At 36.8% G+C, this 24479-nt stretch overlaps 1 protein-coding gene across 8 annotated transcripts in view; it reads right to left on the reverse strand.

The window, feature by feature from the left end:
* The window catches only part of LOC122789971 (muscleblind-like protein 2), a 938268-nt gene that overhangs the window by 104919 nt on the left and 808870 nt on the right, over positions 1 to 24479 (reverse strand). For 4 of the 8 annotated variants that reach the window (XM_044057472.1, XM_044057473.1, XM_044057474.1 and 1 more), the window contains 3 exons: positions 13400 to 13453; positions 10711 to 10861; positions 8035 to 8070 (listed from right to left, as the gene is read on the reverse strand). In XM_044057472.1, the coding sequence (XP_043913407.1) occupies positions 8035 to 8070; positions 10711 to 10861; positions 13400 to 13453 (241 nt within the window). The remainder of the gene's footprint in view (positions 1 to 8034; positions 8071 to 10710; positions 10862 to 13399; positions 13454 to 24479) is intronic. The other 4 variants (XM_044057477.1, XM_044057475.1, XM_044057478.1 and 1 more) reach the window with 3 other exon arrangements.

Here is a 24479-nt window from a genome sequence, read left to right on the forward strand (position 1 = left end):
CTACACGCCTCCAGTCTCCATCCCAAACACACCATTGATAATATTCCTAAATCTCAGTTTTTGCGTTTGAATAGAATTTGTTCTTCACAGCAGGATTTGACACAATCCCATCAGGATTTGACACAATCCCATCAGGATTTAGCCAACAGATTTTTAGCTAGGGGATATGGTACACAGAATGTGAACTCGGCCATGCAATGGGCCAACAACCAATCCAGGGGTACTTTATTAGAATACAAACATACACCCAAGAAGGAGAATAAGGATACCTTGAGAATGGTCACTACATTTGGCAGAAATACAGCCTTTCTTACTGATGTTATTGACAAACATTGGAATATTTTGAAGGCCAATGAACAATTGGGTGACCTTTTGGGGGAGAAATGCTCATTTTCCTTCAGGTGGGGTAAAGCCTTAGGGTCCCATTTCTCTCATTATAAGAAAATTGTGCATCAGGATACCATTTATCATCAAACTACATTAACAGGGGAGAGACTGGTTGGTTCTTATCCCTGTGGACACTGCACCTTCTGCAAATATGTCTTTAAAACCAAATCCTTCACTAGTAAACATACTGGGCAGCTGTACAACATCAATTGTTATGCTAATTGTGGAACGGATTGGGTTATATATTTAGGCACCTGTACTTGACAAGGCTTTTATGTGGGCCAGACTTCGAGACAATTCAGATTTCGAATGTTAGAACATTTAGGAGACATTAGGAATGCAAGAGCCACCAATGCTCTATATAGACATTCACTGGTTCATCACACGGCTAAATTTACTTTTACAGTCATAGACAAAATATCGGGCAACAGATCTTTTAAAACGGGGTGGCATAGTATACTAAATATGAAGGAAAGGAAATGGATTGTCAAATTAGGGGGTTTATTCCCACCTGGATTAAATGATAAACTGTACGGTTTTCCTTTCTCTTCATGGGTCTTGATACTATTTATGAATCCATTAACAATTCTTGGGTTTGTCCCAAGAAGAAAGTAGTAAAATAATGAGAAGAAAGAAAGAATAAAAGAAAAACAATAAATATGTATAGAATTTATTGTTGTTTGTATTGTTTTTTTTTTGTATGCATTATTTAGTATTAGACAAGTTTTTCCTTAGACAGGAAATGATGTTACTGGTCTTTAATGACACTGAGTATATATTGCAGTTGTAATACTGCTTCCTTAGACAGGAAATTATGTCATTGGTCTTTAATGACACTGAGTATATATTGCAGTTGTAATACTGCTTCATGTTATGTACCACTGATGAAAGCTATAAGTTGAAACCGGTCTGGTTCTCTTAATAAATCTTCATGCTCTCAACGTGCTGGCTCCCCTTGTGTTTTGTTACAGTTTGTCTGGCCTGTGTATCTACTGTACCTGCTAGCCTGCCTCTGTGTTACTTACCAACTGTATAATGTTAGTATATGTAAAGTTGGTACTGAATTTGCATAGCAAACCAAAGGCTCATTCTACCAAGTTGGTAGCTACTTCCACTGCCTTTATGGGTACAGTCCCAGTTAATGATATTTATTCTGCAGCTACTTGGCCTCCAGCTCAGGTGCATCCTTTGGTTTCACCATACTCAGGAATATCCTTACTTGATTCCACAAAGGTGTTTCAGTAGCTTGGGACTCTGTCCTAAAGACTGAATCAGATGAAAACAGACATCAGATACAAATGTTATGTACTAATCATAATGCTAGATCCGTGTTATCTTGTTTTTTTTTATCCAGTACAACATCCCTCCCTTCATCCCCCAACCTAAACTGCCTATTTTGGACACAAGTTGAATGGTTGGAACGTGGCTGGGGCCTTGTCCTAGGACAACCTGCTTCTTGCTGTTCTTCATGGCTCTACCACAATTTCCCACTATGCTAAACTGGCCTGTATAGTTTTATGGAATATTCTCTTATGACAATAAACAAGCAAACTTGATCTGAGGTGCTTTGGGGATCTGAGGGAATTATGGGTAGGGGAGGAGTCAAAACCATGGATCCAAGCTTCTGAAAAAAACCGTCAAGGTCAGTAAGTTGAATCTGATAACCCAAAGGTTGAACGGGATGAAAACTAGACAACACAGATCTAGCACTGTGGTGAGTACATAACTTTTTTTATTTAACTACATCTATCCTGTGTAATAGTACTTATATAATCCATTAATATGTTTATAGATAGCCATTTTTTTCATTTTGTTTATGCTATATTCCTACAGAATTCATCAGTATTTTTTTATAACATAGTTCCGTGTATTACTTGTGAATGTGCATATTTCATTCTTTTTATTTCTATGTATTTGTGCCTACTGACCCAGAGTATAGCTGGAAATAATCCACTGGTCTATCAACACTTATTTGAAAAACGGAAAAAATGAATACAAAAAGTGGCTCTTACATTTGTCTCCATTTGCAGCTCTTTTTTCTTTTTGTAAATTGCTGTCCGTCTCAAAAGTAACACTTAGTTTTAACTATGGCAGACTTGTAATAACCTGTAAGTATGGATGGTATCATACAGAGTTTCACATAAAGAAGCTCTCTTTTTATTATGCTCCTTTGATGATTTACCATTTCAAATTTAAATGAAATCTTTTGACTTCTTGCTGATGTTGGCTGTACTTTTGCTTCTTGTTAAACCATCATTTATTGCATATGAAAGCAGACAGCAGAAAGATGTGGGTTCTAAATTATCAGTTTTATGGGGATCTGCTGCAACTTCTGGAAATAATGCAGACAAAAATGATGGTAATTTCATTATGGGTAAATGGAATTTTAAAGCTGGCAATCACAGCCAAAGTTAGTAGTTAAAGTACAACTAAAATAATGTGCAAGTCTGGCCTTGGAGTACGAACTGAAGTGGGACACAGACTACCATGACTGTGTGAAGATAGTTCATAGGTCAAAGAAGCCACACTCTTGCAACAGCCCAAGAGATGGCTTTACACATGAATAACACTGGACGGTTAATACTAAAATCAGAATGACAGTATACTTTGTACTCATAGATAGAGGAGCTCTATACAGTCAGTAAAAAGTTTAGAATTAAATTATACAAGGAAACCATCAAAGCCAAACAAATATGTGCTTAGCTGTATTCTGAGTGAATCTGTAGAGGAAGAAAAGAAAAGATTTTAAGGGATTAGGCCTAGTATTAATAGTGCCTGAATAGCTATGGGCAGAACTTCAGGATGTTGGATAGACAACGGTAACAAAATAAAATTCTAAACTGAAAGGAAGATTAAGAAGGCAGAATGGCTGTCTGTGGAGGCTACAGACATGGTTATAGAAAGAAGATGAGCCAAAGATAATATAGATATGAAAATATGTCAAAATGAATGTAGTGTGTCAGAGCAGAGCAAGAAGAGTTAAGAAACCATGTTTAAATGAACAGTGCAAAGAAGTGAAATAAGGTTAGAAAATAAGATGACCGCTCTACAGGAGGATGGACATTTTAGGTAAGAATGGACATGGCAAAAGACGAAGATGAGTGATACCTAAAAGGAGGAGAATGAACTGAGAAAAGGTGTAAGGGATAAAAGAACTATATAAGAACTGTACAAGAATGTTCCTAATATTACAGATACATAAAATGACATGTTCTGGGATCTACAGCTCTTTAGCCTGGATAGTGAAGGTAAATGGATCTTAGAAAGCCTTCATAATAACAAGGCTGCAGTAAGTAATGGAATTTCGGATGATTTGCTTAAAATCTTGCAAAATGATGCTGTTACAGTATTGCTTGAAATCTTTCACTAAGTTTAGAAAACACAGCAGTGACTACTGGATTGGAAAAGGACAATTTATATTTCAATACCAAAAAAGTTTAACGCTAAAGTGTGCTCAGATTATCAAACAATTGCAGCTGTGTCACATGCTAGCAAGGTAATGCTCAAGATCTTAGAAATTGGACTCTGACATGGAATGACTACATCCATTCGTACAAGCTGGTTATAGAAAGGCCAATGGCACCAGAGATCAAACTGCCAACATCTGTTGAATAAAAGAGAGAGACATAGACTTCTAGAAGTTTATTTATTTAGGTCAGTGCTATTAATTACACTAAAGTCTTTAATTTTGTGGTCCACAAAAACTGTAGCAAGTTCTTAAAGAAGCGTAGATGGAGATCACCTTATTTGCCTCCTGACAAATGTGTGTGCAGAGTAAGAAGCAACAGTTAGAATTGAACATGGAATAAATGACTTGTTCAAGAATAGGAAAGGAATACGACATGGGCGTATGTTGTCACCCTTATTTAATTTACATGCTAAACATATATGAAACGATGAGCTGGAAGAAGCAGATGCTGGAATAAAAACTACTATTAGAAATGCAAACAACCTTAGACATGCAGATGATTCAACTATGACTGAAAGTAAGTAAGAGTAGAATGGACTATTGATGAAGGTGAAAGTAGTGGAAAAACTGGACTACTGTTGTTCATCAAGAAAAAAACTAAAACTAGGCCGTATAGTCTTACTAATTCTTTACAAGTAGATGGAGAAGTGGAAGCAATGGCATGTTCTGTTTTTTTTTTTTGTTTTTGTCTCAAAGATATTTGAAGATGGTGATTACAGTTATGAAATGAATAACCACATATTTGAAAGAAAGATATAGAGAATGTAAATAACATTTAAAGAGCAGAGATATCCCATTGTCAGCCAAGGTCCATAGAGTCACAAATATGGTTATCTCAGTAGTAACATATGCCTCTCAGAGATGGACAATAAGTATTTGAAATATGGTGCTGGAGAAAATGTTTGAGAAATCCATGGACTGGAACAAGATGGATCAATCAAACATAAGACAATAAATCCAGACTGTTCACTCTGGAAAGCCTGACAGCAAAATGTAAACATACTTTGGCAACATAATGCAAAGACAGGCTTCAACAGAGAAGACACTCATGTCTGGAAAGGTTAAAGACAAAAGAAGATGGTAGGTAGTAGAAGTAATGTGAACAGAAAGAATTACTGGAGTAATGAATATGAATACACAAGAATGTAAAGAAGCAGATGCTAAAAGACAGGCCTGGGTGCTAAAGCAGATGTGGACAGACAGGCCTGGGTGCTAAAGACCTGGAGGTCACAAAGAGGAGGGTCTAACTTAATGACTAGACAACAACAAATTCTCATACTTCATGAAACAGTCACTTCGTGGTAGTCAGACTGGTTGTTCAGTGTACAATACAATCAGGTAATCCACGTGGAGACGTTAGTCAAGCCAGCTGTTACCAATTTTAAAAGTAGAGTTAGACATTCCTGGGATATGCATTGGACAGTTGTTATGCATGTTAGACATTGCTGGTATATGCATTGGACAGTTGTTATGCACGCCTACAGCGGCTGAGGCATAATTAGCCACAGATTTACAGATTATGCTCTCCTAGTTCAGAAAACAACCTAGTTAAACAATGTTAGTTCTTCTTTGGCTGAAAGGAAATAAGAAAGCTGTTCCTAAATCTTACTGTCCAGTGAATTAAAGGGTCTAAAGTTCTATTCCAGTTCAGTCACAAGGTAATCTATAAGAAACAATTCCATCTTACACATCCAAAGTTGCAAATTCTTTCACTAAGAAGAAACGCATATAATGTAAATCAATGTAAAGCACTTTATCTCACTAATCACTAGTATCTGTAAGTTGTACAACTGAAACTGATCTTATACCTCAGGCACAGAAAGATGGCATAAAACGTTAAGATTATTTCTATCATCGCTCCACGTTTGCAGTCTCCCTGTTTACACTTTTGATATTCTTTTCTGCGCCCATTGCACACATAACAGTATTTCTCTTCATATTTCACAGTACAACTCTGCATAGTCTCTTTATCTAATTATCCTGCTTCAGTACGGCAGACCAAATAAAAAAGTACAGCACAATGGTTCGTTGCGCATTACCTGAGAGAACCTGTGCATCATGATGCAAACATTTTAAAATGTCTTTTTAAGCACCACCTAACTACAAACTGGATAAATGTTAGCAATATCTAAAGTGTAAAACAAAATTTGCATCCAGAAGGACCACAGTGGAGAGGAAACTTAAATGTTCTGAAGTATCTTTAACGGTTTTATACAGTTATGGTATTGTTTGATCAGCACACCAGTGTTGAACTGCACTGACTCTCATAAAATACCAAGTACAATCTTTATCTTCTTCTATCCAACAGTTTGTGGTGGAGCTGATAGTCTAAAGAGGTGGGAGCACATGGAATCAACTAGGAGATAACTGCTACAGTGAAAAGGGGATTGAGCCAAGCCCACCACAGTCTGACAGGAAGGGGTATGAAAAGTTGGATGCATTGGTCACTGGTTACTTGGTGAAAGATACATTTATTTTTAGTTTTAAATTCCACTTAAGCTGCTCCTTTTCCATTTAAAGCCACATAATACAAAGAAATACTACATCTGACACTAGAACATGTATTATAGTTATATTTACAGAAAATAAGAAGTCAGATATCGAATGTGCCAGAGAGAATGACTATTTTAGTAATGTTTCACTTCTGGTTTCAAGTGCAAAAATAAATTTGGTTTAAGGCTGCATACACTTATTTTTATACTTCAGTAGCTCATGTGATCTTGTAGGTTCTACTGTTGGCTGCTGAGGTGCAGAATGTTAATTACAACAATTCCATATGGACAGGCCTAAACTTCGCATACTAAACTCACTGTGTGGTGCTTAGTTTCTCGCTTGGACATATTCACATACATTTTCAGTGTGTGACCTGTTAAGTTCCCTTCTCATGAAATATGCATCTAGAATGATGCAGTTCACTCTGAAAAGACTTCTTACTAAGTTTGTGAAGTACATTTGTGGACAAAATTACACAACGACAGTTATGTAGTTCATGGGTGGTATGTTGAAATCTTGTCCGAAAATGATAAGGAAACTGTTAAGTTACTAATGATTGATTAACTTAAAATATTTTGCACTAAATTTTTAATATACCTTTAGGGATTACCCAGTTTATGCAATACATAAAATGTCAGTGAAAAGTCTTTCTGAAAACATATAATTTCACAGCCAGTTTGCAAAGCATTTTTTTTTAAGAGAACAGTATAATACCAGTTACATAAATCATGATATAGGGTCACGCTGCCATACTGAAAGAGTCAGTTGGAAAATATTAAGAAATGCTGAAATGGTGATGCTATCAATCCTTGTTGAAGTAGTCCATATTAAAAATACACTCAGAATCAATGTAAAGGGCTCCTTAACACCAAGAACATTCTCATATACCCTACAAAAACCAAAACACCATATGTCAGAAACATTAGTCTACTAAAACAAATAGAGGGCTATTTTTAAGTGCCCTCCAGAGTGAGTGCTACATGGAAATAACAGAATGCCCAGGGGCAAGGAAGGCAGCACAGCAACACCCCTGGACTGTCCTTTATTTCCCAGTAATGTCCAACTTAACTTACACTACTGCTTACTTAACTCAAATGCTGGCCCTGCTGTGTAACATACTTGTGCATGAACAAAATCATTGTCTTTTCCAGATTTTGATGTGACAAGGATTTATGTCATTTGCCAGCTGGAAAAAAATGCTTCATATTTGGCTGGTGTTTCAATAACTGGGAAAAAGGCTTTCACATCATTTTATTAAGAATGGATTTGAAATGATGGTGAAGTATTTTACAACATTATGCAACATCTATTCAAATCCAACAGTTCAAGGGTATATGCTTATCACACGCATCATTTACAATTCTTATTTTCACTGTATTTGAAAAAAACATAGTTTATCTTGTTGCATGAAAATAGATATGATACTGTTTTTAATTAAAACAAAATAACTTTAGTAAATATAAAAAATTATAATAAATACTAGTATAGTAATGACACATTACTACTAAATCTGACACAAAATGTTTGCAGGAAAACAACTATATGACAGTAGTCACAGAAATATTGAAACAGTGTGTCATTTTTTTCAGATGTTGTTAGTCAGTCACAGACCTCCCACAGATACAAAGTACATTTTCTATCTCTCAGTTTAGGAAAATACTCAGATTTTATATAGAGAAACCTACCAATGCTTGCAGCGGGTGTCATGCACAGCAATGACCCTGCACACCATGCAGTGAAGCGTGGAAAGATGAATAAAAAGGAACATTCGTTAGCAAATCTCTGAGGTTAGAAACAAATGTATCTACAAGCAGGTTTAAAAATCACAAAACACATAACATTTTAGCACATGCAAAAAAGATTGTTCTTAGAAGCAGTCCAGCTAAGATACCACATGTAGCCAAACACATTGCTGGTTTCTTGGGTACATTTTTATTGAATAGCGAGAGAATATCTGTGGCATGTTTTGTTACTATATCAGAGGCAAAAGTTGTACACTGCTCACTCATTGCTGTGTACCACAGGCTCTGTCACTTGACTTATACAAAATAAGTCAATTAACATTAAAACTTGCCAGATAATAGCTGATTGATCATCTTTTGTAAAATAAATGTATTGACTTTTATTAAAAAGACACATATATATCCAGAACCCAAGAATTCAGGCTTATGTTTGATTTAACCACAGTACACCACATAAGGTCTACATCAGAGATCAGAGTATGCACAGTAGGCCAGGCCATATCAATTGCAATGTTGTGAAATGGATTTAAAACAGAATATCTAAAATTACAACAACTCTCACATATATAGGACAGTTAATATACTAATGTTTCTTAGTTTTTAAAGTGCATTAGATTGTTATATATCCTACTGTATGCTTCAGAAGTCAAACAAATCAGATCCTTTGTGATATGTAAGTACAATTAAATATGCTTAAAGCAAATACAGCGTATAAATGACTTTCTGAGTCAGCTATTTCAGCTACAGTAGAATTCATACACATTTAAAAATCTAGGAAGAATAGTTCACATCTTTGGTGAAGTAACATTACGGAGCCATTTGAATTTGTCTAACTGTATTTAATCATAGTTTTTAAAGTTCCCACTGCCCCTTTCTCCAACTGATTCTGGTTAACAAATAGAAATAAATTAATAATTCACTTAAAATACTATATTGAGTTACTGATTCTACACTTCTGTCCAGAAGGTTCAGTAACTATACTGACTAAGAACAAATGTTTAAAAGTAATATAAAAGTATTCAGTGCGTTATTTTCAAGCCGTTTTCATGCATACACAAACAGTGACATCTAATGAAAATGTATGCAGAAATGGAGGAGGAATGATATCAATAATACGATAGAAATGGGACTGCTTGCGTTTAGAACAAATTTACATTCTTCTTCACCAAATTTATAAGATCTGTGAATCTGAACTCAGGATAAGAGGGAAGAGTCATTTCCAAAAGCACTATAAAATAAATAAATACAATTTATACCTGAACTATGTTAACTGATTCAGAATAACCTATTTAATACAATTTTTAGACTCCTTTTATGCAAGATTAGCCAGAGTTTACTTCTCCAAACATGGTTCTACTCTTATTCAATGTCTACACCATCTCCAAGCCATAGACTGCAAACACCATTTTGCCTGCTTAACAAAACATAATGTATTTGTAAAAGAGCTCTGTAGTGTGTTAACCAGACATCCAAACACACTGATGACAAACATAAACTGAATAAAATTATTTTGGGACAAAAGCTGCATCCTGTTTCAGCTGTGTTGCACTAACTCACAGCAAAAGCACAGTGTTAAACAAAGGCTAAGTAGAACAGAATAGTTACTTAACAGTGACAAAATATTTGCTACTTTACATGGTAAGCCAGATTCTGCTCTCAAAGCTGTGGCAAAATGTACTGCACATATGGCATCCAAACTTATAGTACAGTCAACAGGTGCATGATTGTAGATAGCAAATGATCCAGGAAACACAATGACAGCAGCCAGCTGGCTTTTCCAAAGGGAAGAAGCTCTACTTAGCTGTTGCTACACAATCTGGAAATTAGATTCCAAATTAATACGTATCAAAACTGGCTAGGGAAGTAAAATAAAAATAAATGTTTTTGTTTTAAGTAGCTCTATAGTAACTTATATGTCACTATAAACGTAAAAAGCAAGGGTCAATGTGATACATTTTTTGAAAAGTGGGTGCTTCTACGAGATGGACTTTGGAAAATGAGACAGTCATGACAGCGATTAACTTCCATATCAGAAAAGAAGTTATCAGTCTACACTGCATTTTGATATTATATTGGTAAAATACATTTGTATAGAAAAAAAACTTACAATAACACACAAATCATTTGATTTGACAATGGGCATTTACCTGTGAATCTTTATTCAAGTAGTGTGTTTTATTTTTGATTTGCCCCACCCACACCAATGAACCTCCTTATGCAGTGCTAGGCAGACAAAAAAATAAGTGTTCGGATTTGATAAAAAAGGTCCTGTCATAACCAAATTTTAATTTAATGAAAAGGGTTAGGTTATTACAAAAATCAAAAGTAAAATATATTTTAGAGCTAAGAACTGTGTGTGTGTGTGTGTGTGTGTGTGTGTGTGTGTGTGTGTGTGTGTGTGTGTGCGTGTGTGTGTGTGTGTTTGTGTGCATGCTGAGGGGCAACTTCAATTAAAAAAAAATAACGCACTGTAATCAGACTACTGAAAATCACAATTGCTAAACTGAAACTGCGTTCACTTCTGATTCATTGCTTATATAATTTGTCTTTTTGTTTTTCATTTTCAGATCTCTACAATAGTAATACTCGTTGAAATATAACAGCTTTACTTTGGCTTACCTGTGGGGAAAAATGCAGGCTGTTGAAGCTGCATGTTAGCTAGAGCCTGTTGATAGTGGAAAACACTGGGGTTAAAGACTGTGGTGGCACCATTGTTTTTTTCAAGTGCTGGCCTCTTTGGTAAAGGTTGGAGTACACCAGGCTGCAGGGCCTGTGGATGAGCGATTCGTAAAAAAAAAAAAAAACAAGCAACAAAAGAACAAAAGACATAAATCAAATAAAACATGACATGCTGAAACAATGAGTCCTGCACTCACCTGCAACTTTATCAGTTTGGCAAAACAATAAAGAAAAAACACAACGAATAGTCACAAAATATACATTGTATTTTTCCAAGGTGTACGGCAGCAAGAATAACATATATATATATATATATATAGAGGCTAGGAAAATTTACAACAAAGCATCACATAAGGATCTTGGTAGCGGGTGGATTGATTAACATGCAGCTCTTCAGGTCAAGATGCTCATGAGAGCAATGTTCTCCTGGAAAGTCACTACTCAGAAAAAGAAAGAATGTTTACAAGGGTTCTCCTTGCCTTCTTCTACTGACTGTAACTATTTCTAAGTCAGCTGGCACTGAAACTATTCTATTACTTTTAAGATTTTGTATTATGCTTAAGGAAGATGTTTGTACAGTTCCACTTAGCAAATATTTCCAATATTTTTCCAAGTAGTGGTTTTCAAAGGAAAACATCATTAAATAGAACTGTTCAGTGATACGGAACATGAACTATCCAACGTCAAACTGATCTATAAGCAACAATTTTGACTTAAATTATGTACAATTGAATTGTACTTATCTAAATATGAACTACGTTGTAGCATAAGATGGTCTGAATATTTCATCTATGAAGGAAATTAAATGAGACATGAAACTTTAATTAAATACAAATTTTTCATCATGCATGACGAACATGACTGTAAAGCATCAACAGCATAACATGGGGAAATAAGTTATGTAACGACTTTATTAAATTCAGACAGATTTAAGCTATAAGTCAGTTAAGTGCTATATAGATACATACTTGGATAATGATATGTTGTGCACAAACTGTTCCAGTTTTTACTAAAAAATATATTAACATAAATTGGCTATTGACTATACTCATACTATTAGCGGTCCATAAAATGCTGACTTTGTTTTCTAATATGTAATAGGCTTTTTTGACTAATTAATTCACAATTAAAATTTGCAAACCATAAAAAGATTACTACTGACAAAACTGACATGCTTGGACACATAACAATAGCACGTCATTTTTTGCAAATATGGTTAACATCATTCTGCACAGAACTGTAACTGCAACAAGTTCAAAAATAAATTAAATGTTTTTCAAGAATAAATAATTCTTCCACTTTACTATTTGATACCAACACAGTCAAACCTGTTTCACCACCTTTATCACACCTGAATTTAATTTCCATAAAACTTATGAATACATCAAAAACAAATATAACGCTTTTGCAAAATAAAATAAGAAATATACTTTTGTTATGCTTAAATTCTGATACAGAACATATGTTTATTAATATAGTTCACATTATACCATAAAACATAATTACATTTGTAAAAAGACTTCCAACTCATGCTCCTGGGTACCAGAAAACATATTACATGTAAAAGACATTGCACATGATTGTGTTATTGATTGTAATAGTGAGGCTTTCAAAATCCCACAATTAATGTGTAGTTCTATAACTACCTCACTTAAGATCTGTTGCCCCTCCAAAAAACAAATGGCTGAGAGCATTAAACTAGCTTGTTAGTTAGGAATAAAACTAAAGACTGGAAATTACAACCAAGAATCCATGCAAAGCAGTACATTTAACATAACTCAGAGCATAAACACACTAAACAGAAGCAGGTAGGAGGCTACAGCATTTAGCTTTAGTCCGTTAGAATTTATGGAAACAGGTTTCACTGCAGTTTTGAATGCCATTTAGAAGACTGCTTAATTAACAGTGCCTGGTATCTAACAGGCAGGCATCCCATTCAATTTGCCACAAAATATATAAATGTTTACCATTCCTAGATGGGCTGTACAATCAACATAATTCATAATGTGGGAAAAGATACTACTTTATATATCCCGAGCAAAATCAACATATCGGGGATATTTCCATGCCATGTGTTTAATTTTATTCACAAGGGTTCTACAGATAGTTTTTTACATTCATTACTTTTAGTTCTTTACATTTATTGCTTTTATCAAGTTCCATTTGATTAGTTAAATAGATTTTTTTTGTAAAATTTCCCCAAGGTAGTAAATAAAAGTATAACAAAGTAGTACTAATTAGGATGTGCCTGTCATTATGACTGTGTGTAGGACATCTTAGCAAGTTTACAGTGAGCATGAAAGGGGAGGAATTAAAAGCAGCAAAAATGTTGCCAGATGGCAGTTTCAAAAACTCATATGCCTTTAAACATCACAATTTAAATAAAAAATCATATTCATACATTAGAAAGATTAATTCTGAGATTTTGAAACACAAACATGTTGGATTAATCTGTTTTTATCATTATGATATGATTGAAGGTTTTAGGGAAACTGTCACCATATAACTGTTAGGAGCTTTAAATTAACAGCAGCAGTCTCTTAATGAATACATGACAAACAAATAAAAAACGCTTTCATGCAGTCTAACACAGCTACATGCAAAGCAAGAAGGTGAAAGGTGCAAGTACCAGGTCAAAGGTTGCCTCGAGGGGTCGCTTCAGTGATCTGACAGCTGGTTGAGTCTTAATTAGCAGGCAGCGAGCACATGATGGCAATGGCCAATGGGGTTTCAAGCGCAACAACAAAAACAGCAAGCAAAGGTGTGTCATAAGGAGAGCAACATATTGTGGGGAGGTGAAGAGAAAAAAAAATGAATGCATTATACAACATATTACAAAACACTAAGCATGCATAACATGGTGTTTGCTACTGTTAAGTTGACAAAACATTTACTTTGTGCACATCTTTTCTGCATACCTCACAAAGGAGACATGAGTCAATGTTTTTTAGGCAGCTGATATCAAGGCCATGTTTTATATTAACTAAAGGAAAACTTACAGCTCTTGTACCAAATGATTTTTGTGGTCCTTATGCGGTTAGCATCTAGATCTGGAATTACACATGTAACAGCTGAAGGAGTACAGTGACAATCATTAAAACTACGTTTAGCAAAAAAGAAAGGACCAGAGTACCAAATACAACAGTGCTAATTCAAATTAAAGTATGTTTTTGCTTCTGAAAATCTCTAATTTATGTAATGTGTTGTGTTATTCACACATCAGGTTCTGAAAATCTGTATATCATGGAGTCTCCTGTTTTACTTCGGCAATCATGCATTCAGTGGGGAGTCTGTAACAGCACTGGAAACAGTGTACAGTATGGAAAAGAGCACCAGTTTCTGATTTTGGAATATATTATTTCAGCCTGTGCAATGTATTCCTGCCCACCTTAAATGATAATGTGTCTGCTCAGTCCACTTAGCAACATTTCATAATAAACAGAGGTAGGTGTCTTGTCAAATGAAGAAGCATGCCTTTGTATTTTGCTACACGATTCATTATAAACTACCACTAGGTGGCATCATTTACCTGTTAGAAAAGTGTTTAGAATTTCCACTGTCATATACACTGTTTCTATGCAACACAGCTCTACTTACCTTGCAGTCAATTTACTGCCTATGTTTATATTTCCCTGTGTCTCGATTAGCAAAGAGAAGGTGTAGCATATAGTCAGAAACACAGCAGATAAGGATGGAATAATACAGGAGTTCTGGAGTTTTAATGTATGGGTTGTACCTGGTACGGGAGTATTCTTTTTAATTATAGTTTTATGGTGGCTATGTAAAGAATGTGATAGGAGAAAGCAATAGTTGTCACAGACAAAAAAATCAAAAATGATCTACTGAGGGTAGGAATATACCCCACGTTGAGTCTCCTGTTCTGAGTGACAAGCAGACATATTGTGCAAATGTAGTCTGCTATAGCTATTTTAAAGGCATCTGGAACATTGATTCAGCATCCCTAGGTAAAATTACTGTCTAACTGGTCCAAACAAGGAAAAAAAATCATTCCCACAGATGTGAAAACAAATGCATAGGGAAAAATGCATGGCATCTCAATGCAAATTTTGTTTCAGCACGGGAAACTAAATACTGAAAGTTCCCTAACTCAAAATGACTTGTGTTTTTCTGTTTAAAAAGTGGCTTACAGCTAAACCTATGTGCTCAAATTAGATTGCAATAGGTAATAAAAGGAGGAAAGAAGGGGTAGGGACATCATCTTTAAGACAACAATTTGTAGCCTCCAAGCCTTGTGCAAAATTGCTTTAATCAGCGGAGAATAAGCAGGAGAGGGTAAAGGAAAATAAAAAAAAATAACATTTTATCTAGAGTACACATACCAAGATTCTGTAACAGACAGAGAAACAAAGATAGATACTGAAAGTAGAGACAAGACTGCAGAAGAAACAGAAGGTAATCCGGTGAAAATACCTCATGAACAAAACCATCTTTGAACTGTTTGGTATACGGAGCAAAGTGTAGCACAGTGTTTAAGGTCTCCGCCTCACAGCTCCAGGGTTTGGGGTTTAATTCTGACTTCTGGTCACTCTGTGTGCATTTTCTCCAAGCACTATAATTTCTTCCCACCTCCCAAAAACATGCAAGTAAATTAGCTACTATTAACTGTCAGTATATTCTATATTTACCCTTGATGTCATAACTGGAGTTATGGCTTAAAAGGCTCCATGAAGTCCAACCAGTTCACTTACCTGGATTTAAAAAAGTCAATAAACTAAACAGGCAGCCAAGTCTAGAAGCATACAGTGACTAGTATAGGAAATATATTAGCTAAGGTATGTATAAGGTGGTCCCAGGCTCGTGATGGTAGCCCGCATGAGTGTATGTGGGTACATGTATTTTCAAAAGGGGAAGGCATACAGTGCTTTTTTGGGGAAATGGGTGCTCACATCAGCCACCAGGAGTGTAGGTTAGGGCCATAGCAATGACACACCTTCACTGATATTACGCAAGAAGAAGGGACATAATATCCCATTTGACTGTCTCAACAGTCATCCCTACAGGTGGCTATCCACCCAATGCAGGGAGTACCCAGTATGGGGAATGAATGGGCTCAGGTTCAGCTGGGGGGCTTGATAGTCAGAAGGCATGCAGGCAAGCAGCACTTGAAAAACTTTGGAATTGAAACACGATATCTAAGCAGGAATATCAAGTCTGCAGGCCTTGAAAATTAATGCAAAAGTCAGAGACTGCAAGACACAAGATGAGAACCTAATAAGGCTGCATTTATATTACGACAACAGCTAGTTTTAAAAGAAGAAAAGGGCTGACAAAACTAAGTAATACAGAAAGTGTAATGATTTTAAATGAAAGAGAGAAGCAGGTAAAGGAAAGTAATAAGTCAATCAATAAATAAATAACCAACACTTAAATGTACAAACTTCTTGCACTGGCCGGGACTCAAACCCAGGTCAACTGTTTGATAGGCTGCTATGCTCACCACTATACCACCAATGAAGAGAACGTTGGTAGACACATTCTGCACAAGTACTGAAGAGGATAGGTTTTAGGGACAGAAAGACTGCTGTCCTTAGTCTACAAGAAGATGCAGAAACTGATATGTATGTCAAGAATAAAATAAACAGCAGAGGTTCAAGAACTGACAAGATGAGAAAGGAAACTAAGAGAGGGAACCAAATAAAATTCCACATCTAGCTGCCAATGACTGACAAAGCAATATATGCTGTGATGGTGGATGGAATTAATGAGCAAACATTTAAAGCTGTTCTAAGTGGCAAGGACTAGAATGGCAAAAAGATAAATAAAAATTCAATACATGTCTAAGTGCTAAAGTCAAGGATGAAAAGTCTGACTGAAGAAGCCCATTCAATAGCATTTAAAAGAATAAGTAAGCAATTGTAATTTACCTCTGAGGTTTCAATGATCTCACAGACAGGCATGTTATGAGGTGTGCAGGAAGTACACCTACATAAAACCTTTCATATGTAGCATATTAGGTCTGTCAGGTGTGACTAAATGGACTGTGAAAAGTGTCATTGTACAGTGCACAAAACAGTGGTACAATCAGTAATTCTGCATGGTACAGAAACTGGGCAGTCAAGGCAGAGTAGATGAGAACGTTAGAGGTGATGGAGGTGAAGTGCCTGAGATGGGTGGTAGGACACACACTGTGGGAAAGATGAAGAAATAAGGACATAAGAGCAGAAGCCAAAGTATATCCAACTGCAGAAATGGTCAAAGAGAACAGATTGTGGTGATTTGGTCACATGTGCAGGAAAGCAGAAGATATTCTAGTGAAGAATTTGGAGGGACAGGAAGAAGGCAAGAAGAAAATAGAGTGTCCAGTAAAGAGATAAATGGATTTTGAGACAAAAGATCTGTGACAGCCAGGCATGAATGTTGAAGAAAGTATGAGACTGGTATTAAACTGAAAGGGGTGGCAACAGCTAATTCAACACCTTGACCCCATGTAGAAAAATGGAAATAAGGGACTGATGATGAATGATGATGATTCTCCAATTCCAATAATGGCCAGAGATGTCTACAAATATGGTCCAGATTTTTACAGCTTTCCAAAAATCTTCTATATGCAAGCTGTATAGGAGGAAATAGCAAACATTCCTCCTTTGGGCCAGCAAGGAGGCTATAACCCTTCATCTGTTCCAATCTAGTTGGTTTTCTCTTTTTGTCATCTCTTTCTGATGCAGGATCTAGGTTCTCAACCATCAAAGTCCATTTGTCAGTAGTATCTAATTTCCATAAAGGTGATAATTCTCAAGGTCTTGCTTAGGAAAGAATCTTCAGAGCCTTCCTAAAAGGTGCTTTCTTATGTCATTACCCCTCCTGCAATTAAAGACCCCCACATCATTTTCAGACCTCAACTTTGTCTTAGAAAAGCCTATTCAGCAGAACTGAAATATATATCCTGGAAGATATTTTTTCTTGTGGTAATCACTTCTGCAAGACAAATTTTGTGAATCCAAGCTCTGTCTTAACTCTACATTTAATCTTTTATAAAGACAAGATTTTCCTTACTTATGAGCCTTTCCTTTTTACCCAGAGTAACCATAGAGTCTAAATTAAATTATCCTCCCCATTTGCCTGTCTTCTTTCTTTCCAACTCCATCCAGGGAGTACATCTTCCCCATTTGCCTGTCTTCTTTCTTTCCAACTCCATCCAGGTAGTATATCCTCCCCATTTCCCTGTCTTATTTCTTTCCAACTCCATCCAGGGAGTATATCTCCATCATTGTATGTCCACAGACAATTAAGATTTGACCTTCAGTGGACAAAGCAATTTCATCAGTTGTTTGTAACATCTTCCAAAGCTAAATTAGGTCAACAGTTTCTAAAGTCTCACCTCATCAGATAGATCTTTACCATGCAAACTGAATGCTCATTCCACTAGTGCTGTGTCTATTTCATCTTCATTCTTCAAGAACTCACTTTACAACACTTGGGCAGCAGCTACCTATGCATCTATGTATACCTTCTGCAAATACTGCATGGTGGACACTGTGTCCAGATCGAAGTCTTCCTTTGTGGCCATTGTACTCCATTATATTCTGTCATGATAGCACCCAGGATCTTAGCTGCAGGCTCTGCCTCATCCAGTGAAGTGGATGGGTAGTCTAATATAAATTGTTATGTACTTAAATGTAACATTTGAGCTTGACTATCTATGCCCACTCTGCCCCCGTACTCTTATAGCCTTGATGTGGTAAGGGGTCTTGCTAATAGTTACTCAGATGTTTCTAGTTAGTAGATGACAATGAAACCATTAAATGGTAAGCTAATGTCTGTCTCCATATGAATGCTTTAGAGTGAAAAATGTGTCAAACTATAACTTAAAAATAGAAGCAACTAAACCACATATTGGGTTGTGATTAGAAATATGTTTTTATACATGAAGTTCTTAGCACAAAGTTTAATATCTTGCCTGTAAAAAAAGTTATCCTATATGACAGAACGCTAGCATATATAGTAAACAGTAAATGGTCTATAGTAAAGTAAATAGGTAACTCTCTCTCACCTCAGATTGGTTCTAGGTTGCATATAGTAGATAATGGCTCAGCAGTGAAGCCATGAGCATTGATTATGCTACATGTGATAATTTTGTTGTAGTTTCATATCTTATAACTGTTGTTAAATCATTTTAAGGTGCTTGGACTTAATTTAACTTAATTTGCCTCTTCTTTCTTCGGGTCTCAATCACCTGTTTCATTCAGTCTCTTTATCTGCTTCCTGTCAGATTTAGAACAATTTCACTCGCCTTTGTCTGCTTAATGCTAGCTCTCAGAAACCTAATCTAACAGTAACACTCTCCTGATAATGCTTCACATTACTATCCTGCAGGACTGATATTTTATACTATTTTGTATTTTACAAGTTTCCATCTTGTTTTGAAGGCCAGATTTATTGTTTTCAGGTATTGCTTCTGGGTGATGTTTTATGTATAGTTTGACTTTTTTTTTAACATATTCACATTTAAGTCTGTGGGTAAGGAGATTTGATATGGTTTGCTTACATTTGATAGGATAATGATATCAACCTTTAGATTTTTTTTAATTTCCATAATCTGATTCAAACTACCAAACTCCCAGACCTTTATTCTCTGTATCCTGTGGACCCCCTAGATCATTGGCAGTCTTGCTAGACTACTAGAAATTGTGTCAGGCCTTTTTCTTCAGATGCAGCAGATGTGGTCTCAGGTGACTTCCAAGAATAACATGGGGTGGGGTGCTATGGGTCACCTTCTTTGACTGACTTTTGGGGTTTATCTTTGGACTCTTCCACTCTGAGCTATATTAGAACTCCAGTTCCTTTGAGGCCATTTCTTGACACCAGTGCAACTTCAGCATCAGTGCATTCTATATTTATAATCCTGATGTTGACTGAAGTGTCAGCATCAAGGGCTTTTTTGTCAACCATCTCTGGTTTAATCCCAGCATCAGCATCAAGGCTTGATGTTCCATGGTCAGCTTTAATTCCCCTTAATTCCAGGACCAAGTATTCCATCCCTGAGCTTGGTCTTTTGATGCCTGATGGTGGGTCTTTCAACCTTGACCAGGACATTGGCATTTCTGTTTGCCTTGGAATTTTGGGCAGTCCCAATTGACCTCAATCTTCGAACAGCTGTTTTAGGTGTGAGTGTGTGTTGGGGGCGGTGTTAAGAGACGACATCTACTGCTTTTGTTCTCTTGGTTGCAGTTGTCCTGGTGTCAGTACCAGGGAGGTAAGCATGTCCCAGTACTGATGCTGCAGGTGATGTTCAGATGTAGATCCAAGTTGCAGTAGCCTAAGCTATATGGGTTCTACCTCCTGTGACTGATGGGCTACACAGAGCTTTGGGTGCCCTCTCTGTATTACAACTGTCAGAAGCTTGACCTGATCTCCATAAAAGGCAGCTGGAGCATGAAGTGAGTGCTTCCTTGGCAGGCCCTATGGAAATGTCGGTCAACTAGCAATCTTCAAGAGATGGGCAGATAAGTCCCTAATGGACAAAGCCTCCTACTGTTTATTATTTTATGAGAAAAACTGTTGTTTTTCTGTGAAAAATTATTTAGCTAGGAAATGGAATGTTTTGTGACTATCATTAGATTTCTAAAGGAGTGCTCATGTTTATGTTTATGTGATTTTTTTGTGAAGAAAAGGGTTATTTTTGAAAGAAACACTGCTGTTTAAAGAAAATTTTGAAGCAGGATACTGTGTTTGCAGAGAACTGCTAGCAGTATACAGACGTCATAACCACTCTTCTCTGCTCCATATGTTAATGACTCATCCAGGCTATGTTACTGGCCTTCCATATCTCTTCCTCAGTTTACCTATGGAGCAACCTTTGGTCCCCAAAGTAATACTTTCCCTGTATGGGTAAAAGAACAATGTTGTGAAGCATCAGCCATCTCCTATTGTGCCTCACCAGCTGATGGGTGATTCTACTGTGGCTGATTGCTGTTCCTCAGATTGCCCATCTTTTCCCACAGTCCTCTTGGTGTAGCCTCTTCAGCCACCAAAGACTGGGGGATAGCCATGTCCTCTGCAGCCAGGCAAAGGAGAGAAACTTTTGCCACTGTCAGAGGGAAGGGCAGGTGAAGAGTCTTTACTTAGCTGGTATGGGAATCTTTAAGCTGGGAACCCTATGTCTAATCAGCATCTGTCTTTTGTCAGGGAAAGTGTGTTTAGTGGGAAAACCTCCTGTTTCTGTTTCTGCTACTGTGAACAAGACAGATGTACTGTGGTTTGCCAAGCAACTTATTTCTGTTTTTTCCTTACCTACTGTTTCTTCAGGCAAAAAAACAGAAAATCATTCTTTCCCTTTCAGATATATTATTTCAGTCTGAAGAGCAGTCATTGCAGGGGGTGGCTGTTCAGGAAATTCCTCTCATTGTGAGTTATTTGATTCAGAAGAAAGTATGTCTTCAGATTTTTCTGGTGAATAGATTTCTTTTACTGATCTAAGATTAAACAGATTTTTTAGTGGGACCAGAATGAGGTTTCTGTGGCACAGAAAATGTACTATGATTCTTACAGTTGGAGGTGCCTAAAGCTATAGCTCTTCCTCCAGTCTTACTGTCTTTAAAAAATGTTTCTCCTCGCTGCTAGAAGCATTGGGAATGTCTTTCTCACTGTGTTTAGCTTACCTGGTAGTCATCTCCTGCTCCCAAGTAGTCTGACAAGTTATATAGGGTATCCCAGACACACAAGTACATGTTTTCTAATCCTAAAGCAGACACATCAGTTATTTCTCTATCCAAATCTGCGTCTGCTAAACAAATTACTTCTGCTATCCCCATTCCCTCTGTTAAGGATTAGAAAAGCAATGGATACGTTGGGGAAGACATTGTACGACACTGTATTCTACTAGTACGTTAACTTACGGAATTTAAAATGGTCAGTTCTTATAGTTCTCCTTTATGAACATGCAGGAGTTATGGGTTAATCTTCCTTCTTCTGAAGTAAAGAACTTATTAAATAATTTTCTGACAGCTGTTTCTCAGGAGACTAAACAAATCTCAGTGTGTGTTTATGATGCTGCTGATTTTTCTTCTGCTTCTGGATCAGTTTTGAGGAGATTTGCTTGGCTTTGTTCCCAAAATCTCCCTGAGGATATTAAGACTGAAATTTAAAATTCTCTGTTAGATAAAGGAGTTTTTTTTTTTGGACATTCTGCAGCTGAGAAGTATAAGAAGTGTAAAGAAAGGGGATAACTGGTTCAAGGAGTGTCTACATTTTTTCAACCATTCTTCTTCAGAGCAAGCAGTCACTTCCCCTTCTCCTCATCTCTCTTTTCTGATAAATAATGTATGCAGCAATGAGTCTAAAAGGAAAGGAAAAACCTCTAAAATAAAGGGCAGTCCTCCCAATAAACATGACTGTCTGCCTGTACAGGTCTCCCCCACTGAGGCAACCTTTTCATGTAGCTGAGTCTTCACCTAGCCTTGTGGCATCAGATTGTTTCAGACAGTTGGGTTCAGAAGGTAATCCAGAGAGGGCATACTTGACAATGGGAATCTCTCTGTCTTTCCAGCAGAGTCCCTCTTATCCTAGGGGACCAGATTATTCTTAGGGGACCAGATTATTCCATTTCCTCCAATGATGCATCACATGCTGTGTCAAGGTGTCATAGACCCTATGCCTCTTAGCCTCCTAGGCAGAGATTTTTATTCAAGAATTTTTTTTTATTTCCCAAATCAGAAGGATCATAGAGGCCTGTGAAAAATGTTATCCTGTCAATGTCTTGTACTGCTATTCCCTCCTCATGATTTCATGGCATAGCTGGATTTAAAAGACACCTATCTTTTCCTATGGCACTGCATTTCTCAAATTTCTTAAGACTTGCTACTTCTGACTCAAATTATCAGTTCTCTGCTTTACCCTTTGGACTTTCTACTGCACCAAGGGTATTTACAAATTACTCACCTGCAGTCATTGCTTGCTGCACACTTTAAGGCATTCACATTTTTCCATACTTGCATGATTGTCCTGCCTTTGCAGACTCTTTTTACAGCTGTCAAGAGTCTTTAGGAACTATTCAGAAAGTTCTACTAATTTGTATTTTCAAATCAACTTTCAGATGTCTTCTTTCATCCCTTCCCCATATAATAATTTGCCTGGGCTATTTTCTGGACTCACTCCCACAAAACAGCAAGCACGTATGGCTGATGTTAACGGTCAAAAACCAACACTGAAAATCTCAAAAAAGAGGCCAGCACCAAAAGGACGTCTGGATAGATAGAATCTTTTATTCAGATACATTTGTCTCAGACCGGTTTCGGCATATAGCCTTCTTCAGTGTTCAACCATCCAAGAATTCAATTAACTTATATACCATCAGTACCTGATAATTTCATATGACATCACTTCCCCTCGGCACCAAATTAATAATTAATTAGGTTTTCTTAAACTACATTTTATCATTAAGACCTGGTGCAAAAAGTCCCCCCAATTTAATAATCCATTTCCTTTCTTTATATGTCAAAATAGAGTGCCATCCCGTTTTAAATAATCTATTGCCCATAACTTTATCAGTCACTGTAAAACTAAATTTGGCAGACGTGTGGAGTTGGCAATGTCTGTATAGTGCATTTGTGATTCTTTTGTTGCATATGTCACTAAAATGTTCAAACATAATACATTGTAATAATCTTGAAGTCTGCCCTACATAGAAGGCAGCACAAGTGCAGCTGGCCATATACACTATCCAATCTGACCCGCAATTGGCATAGAATCGTATATCAAACACCTGACCCGTATTCCTGCTAGTGAATTATTTGGTCTTAGACATATGTTTCCAAAATGTACAATGTCCACAAGGATACGATCCCACAAGCCTATCTCCTGTAATGGGTTAATTGATGGCCAATCTGATCAACCCTATTAACTTTCTTTTCTTGCTGGACTCTACTTTGGGAACAGTACTTCTTCCTCAAGACAAAGTATACATGTATCAGCTGTTCTTCCTGAGGTTCTCATGTCAAAGCCATGCATCTGCAAGGGAATTTCTCAGGATTCTTCAGTATATGGCATCAATAATTGCTATGCTTCGCCTTGCCATACTGCATACGAAGAAAATACAATGGTACTTTAGATCACTATGGATTCAGCATCTACACCCTTTGTCCTTTTAGATCTCAGTTCTGGGATTTGTAAAGAGGGAGATTGGATGGTGGGTAGACCAGACAGCTTACAATCCAGGTCTTCCATTCCCCCTTTCAACCCCCTTTCAGTCAGTCACCACAAATGTTTACACCTGGCTTGAAGAACAGTTTCCAGAGGGATAAAGTGTAAAACTCTGTGTCATTCTGTAGACATCCAGAAGCACATAAGTATCAGAGTTTTGAAAGCCTTGAATGATCTCTGGTCCACATGACCTTTGTAAGTGTACACAGATAACACCACAGTGGTACATAAACAGAGGGGTAACAGAGTTTACTCTTGTTGCATACTTTCTATGATGGCCTGGGAGTTAGCAACTCAGATTACTTTGGTTCTTCAGGCTTCATACATTGTGTCAGAGCAAAACCTAGTTTCAGACAAGTTTAGTAGGACCTGAACAGACTCTCACACATGGAAACATCCATCCAGATGTCTTACAAGAATCGATACAACTGTGGAGAACATCTCAAGTAGATGTGGTTACCTTCTTTCAGAACAGACAGCTAAAGAAATTCTGCTCCATGACTCCTCACAAACAAACCTGGAAGACAAATGCCCTCTCATTTACATTAATA

The sequence above is a fragment of the Protopterus annectens genome, chromosome 15.part0, assembly GCF_019279795.1.
Source record: "Protopterus annectens isolate FY-2018-M chromosome 15.part0, PAN1.0, whole genome shotgun sequence".
Classification (NCBI taxonomy): domain Eukaryota; kingdom Metazoa; phylum Chordata; order Ceratodontiformes; family Protopteridae; genus Protopterus; species Protopterus annectens.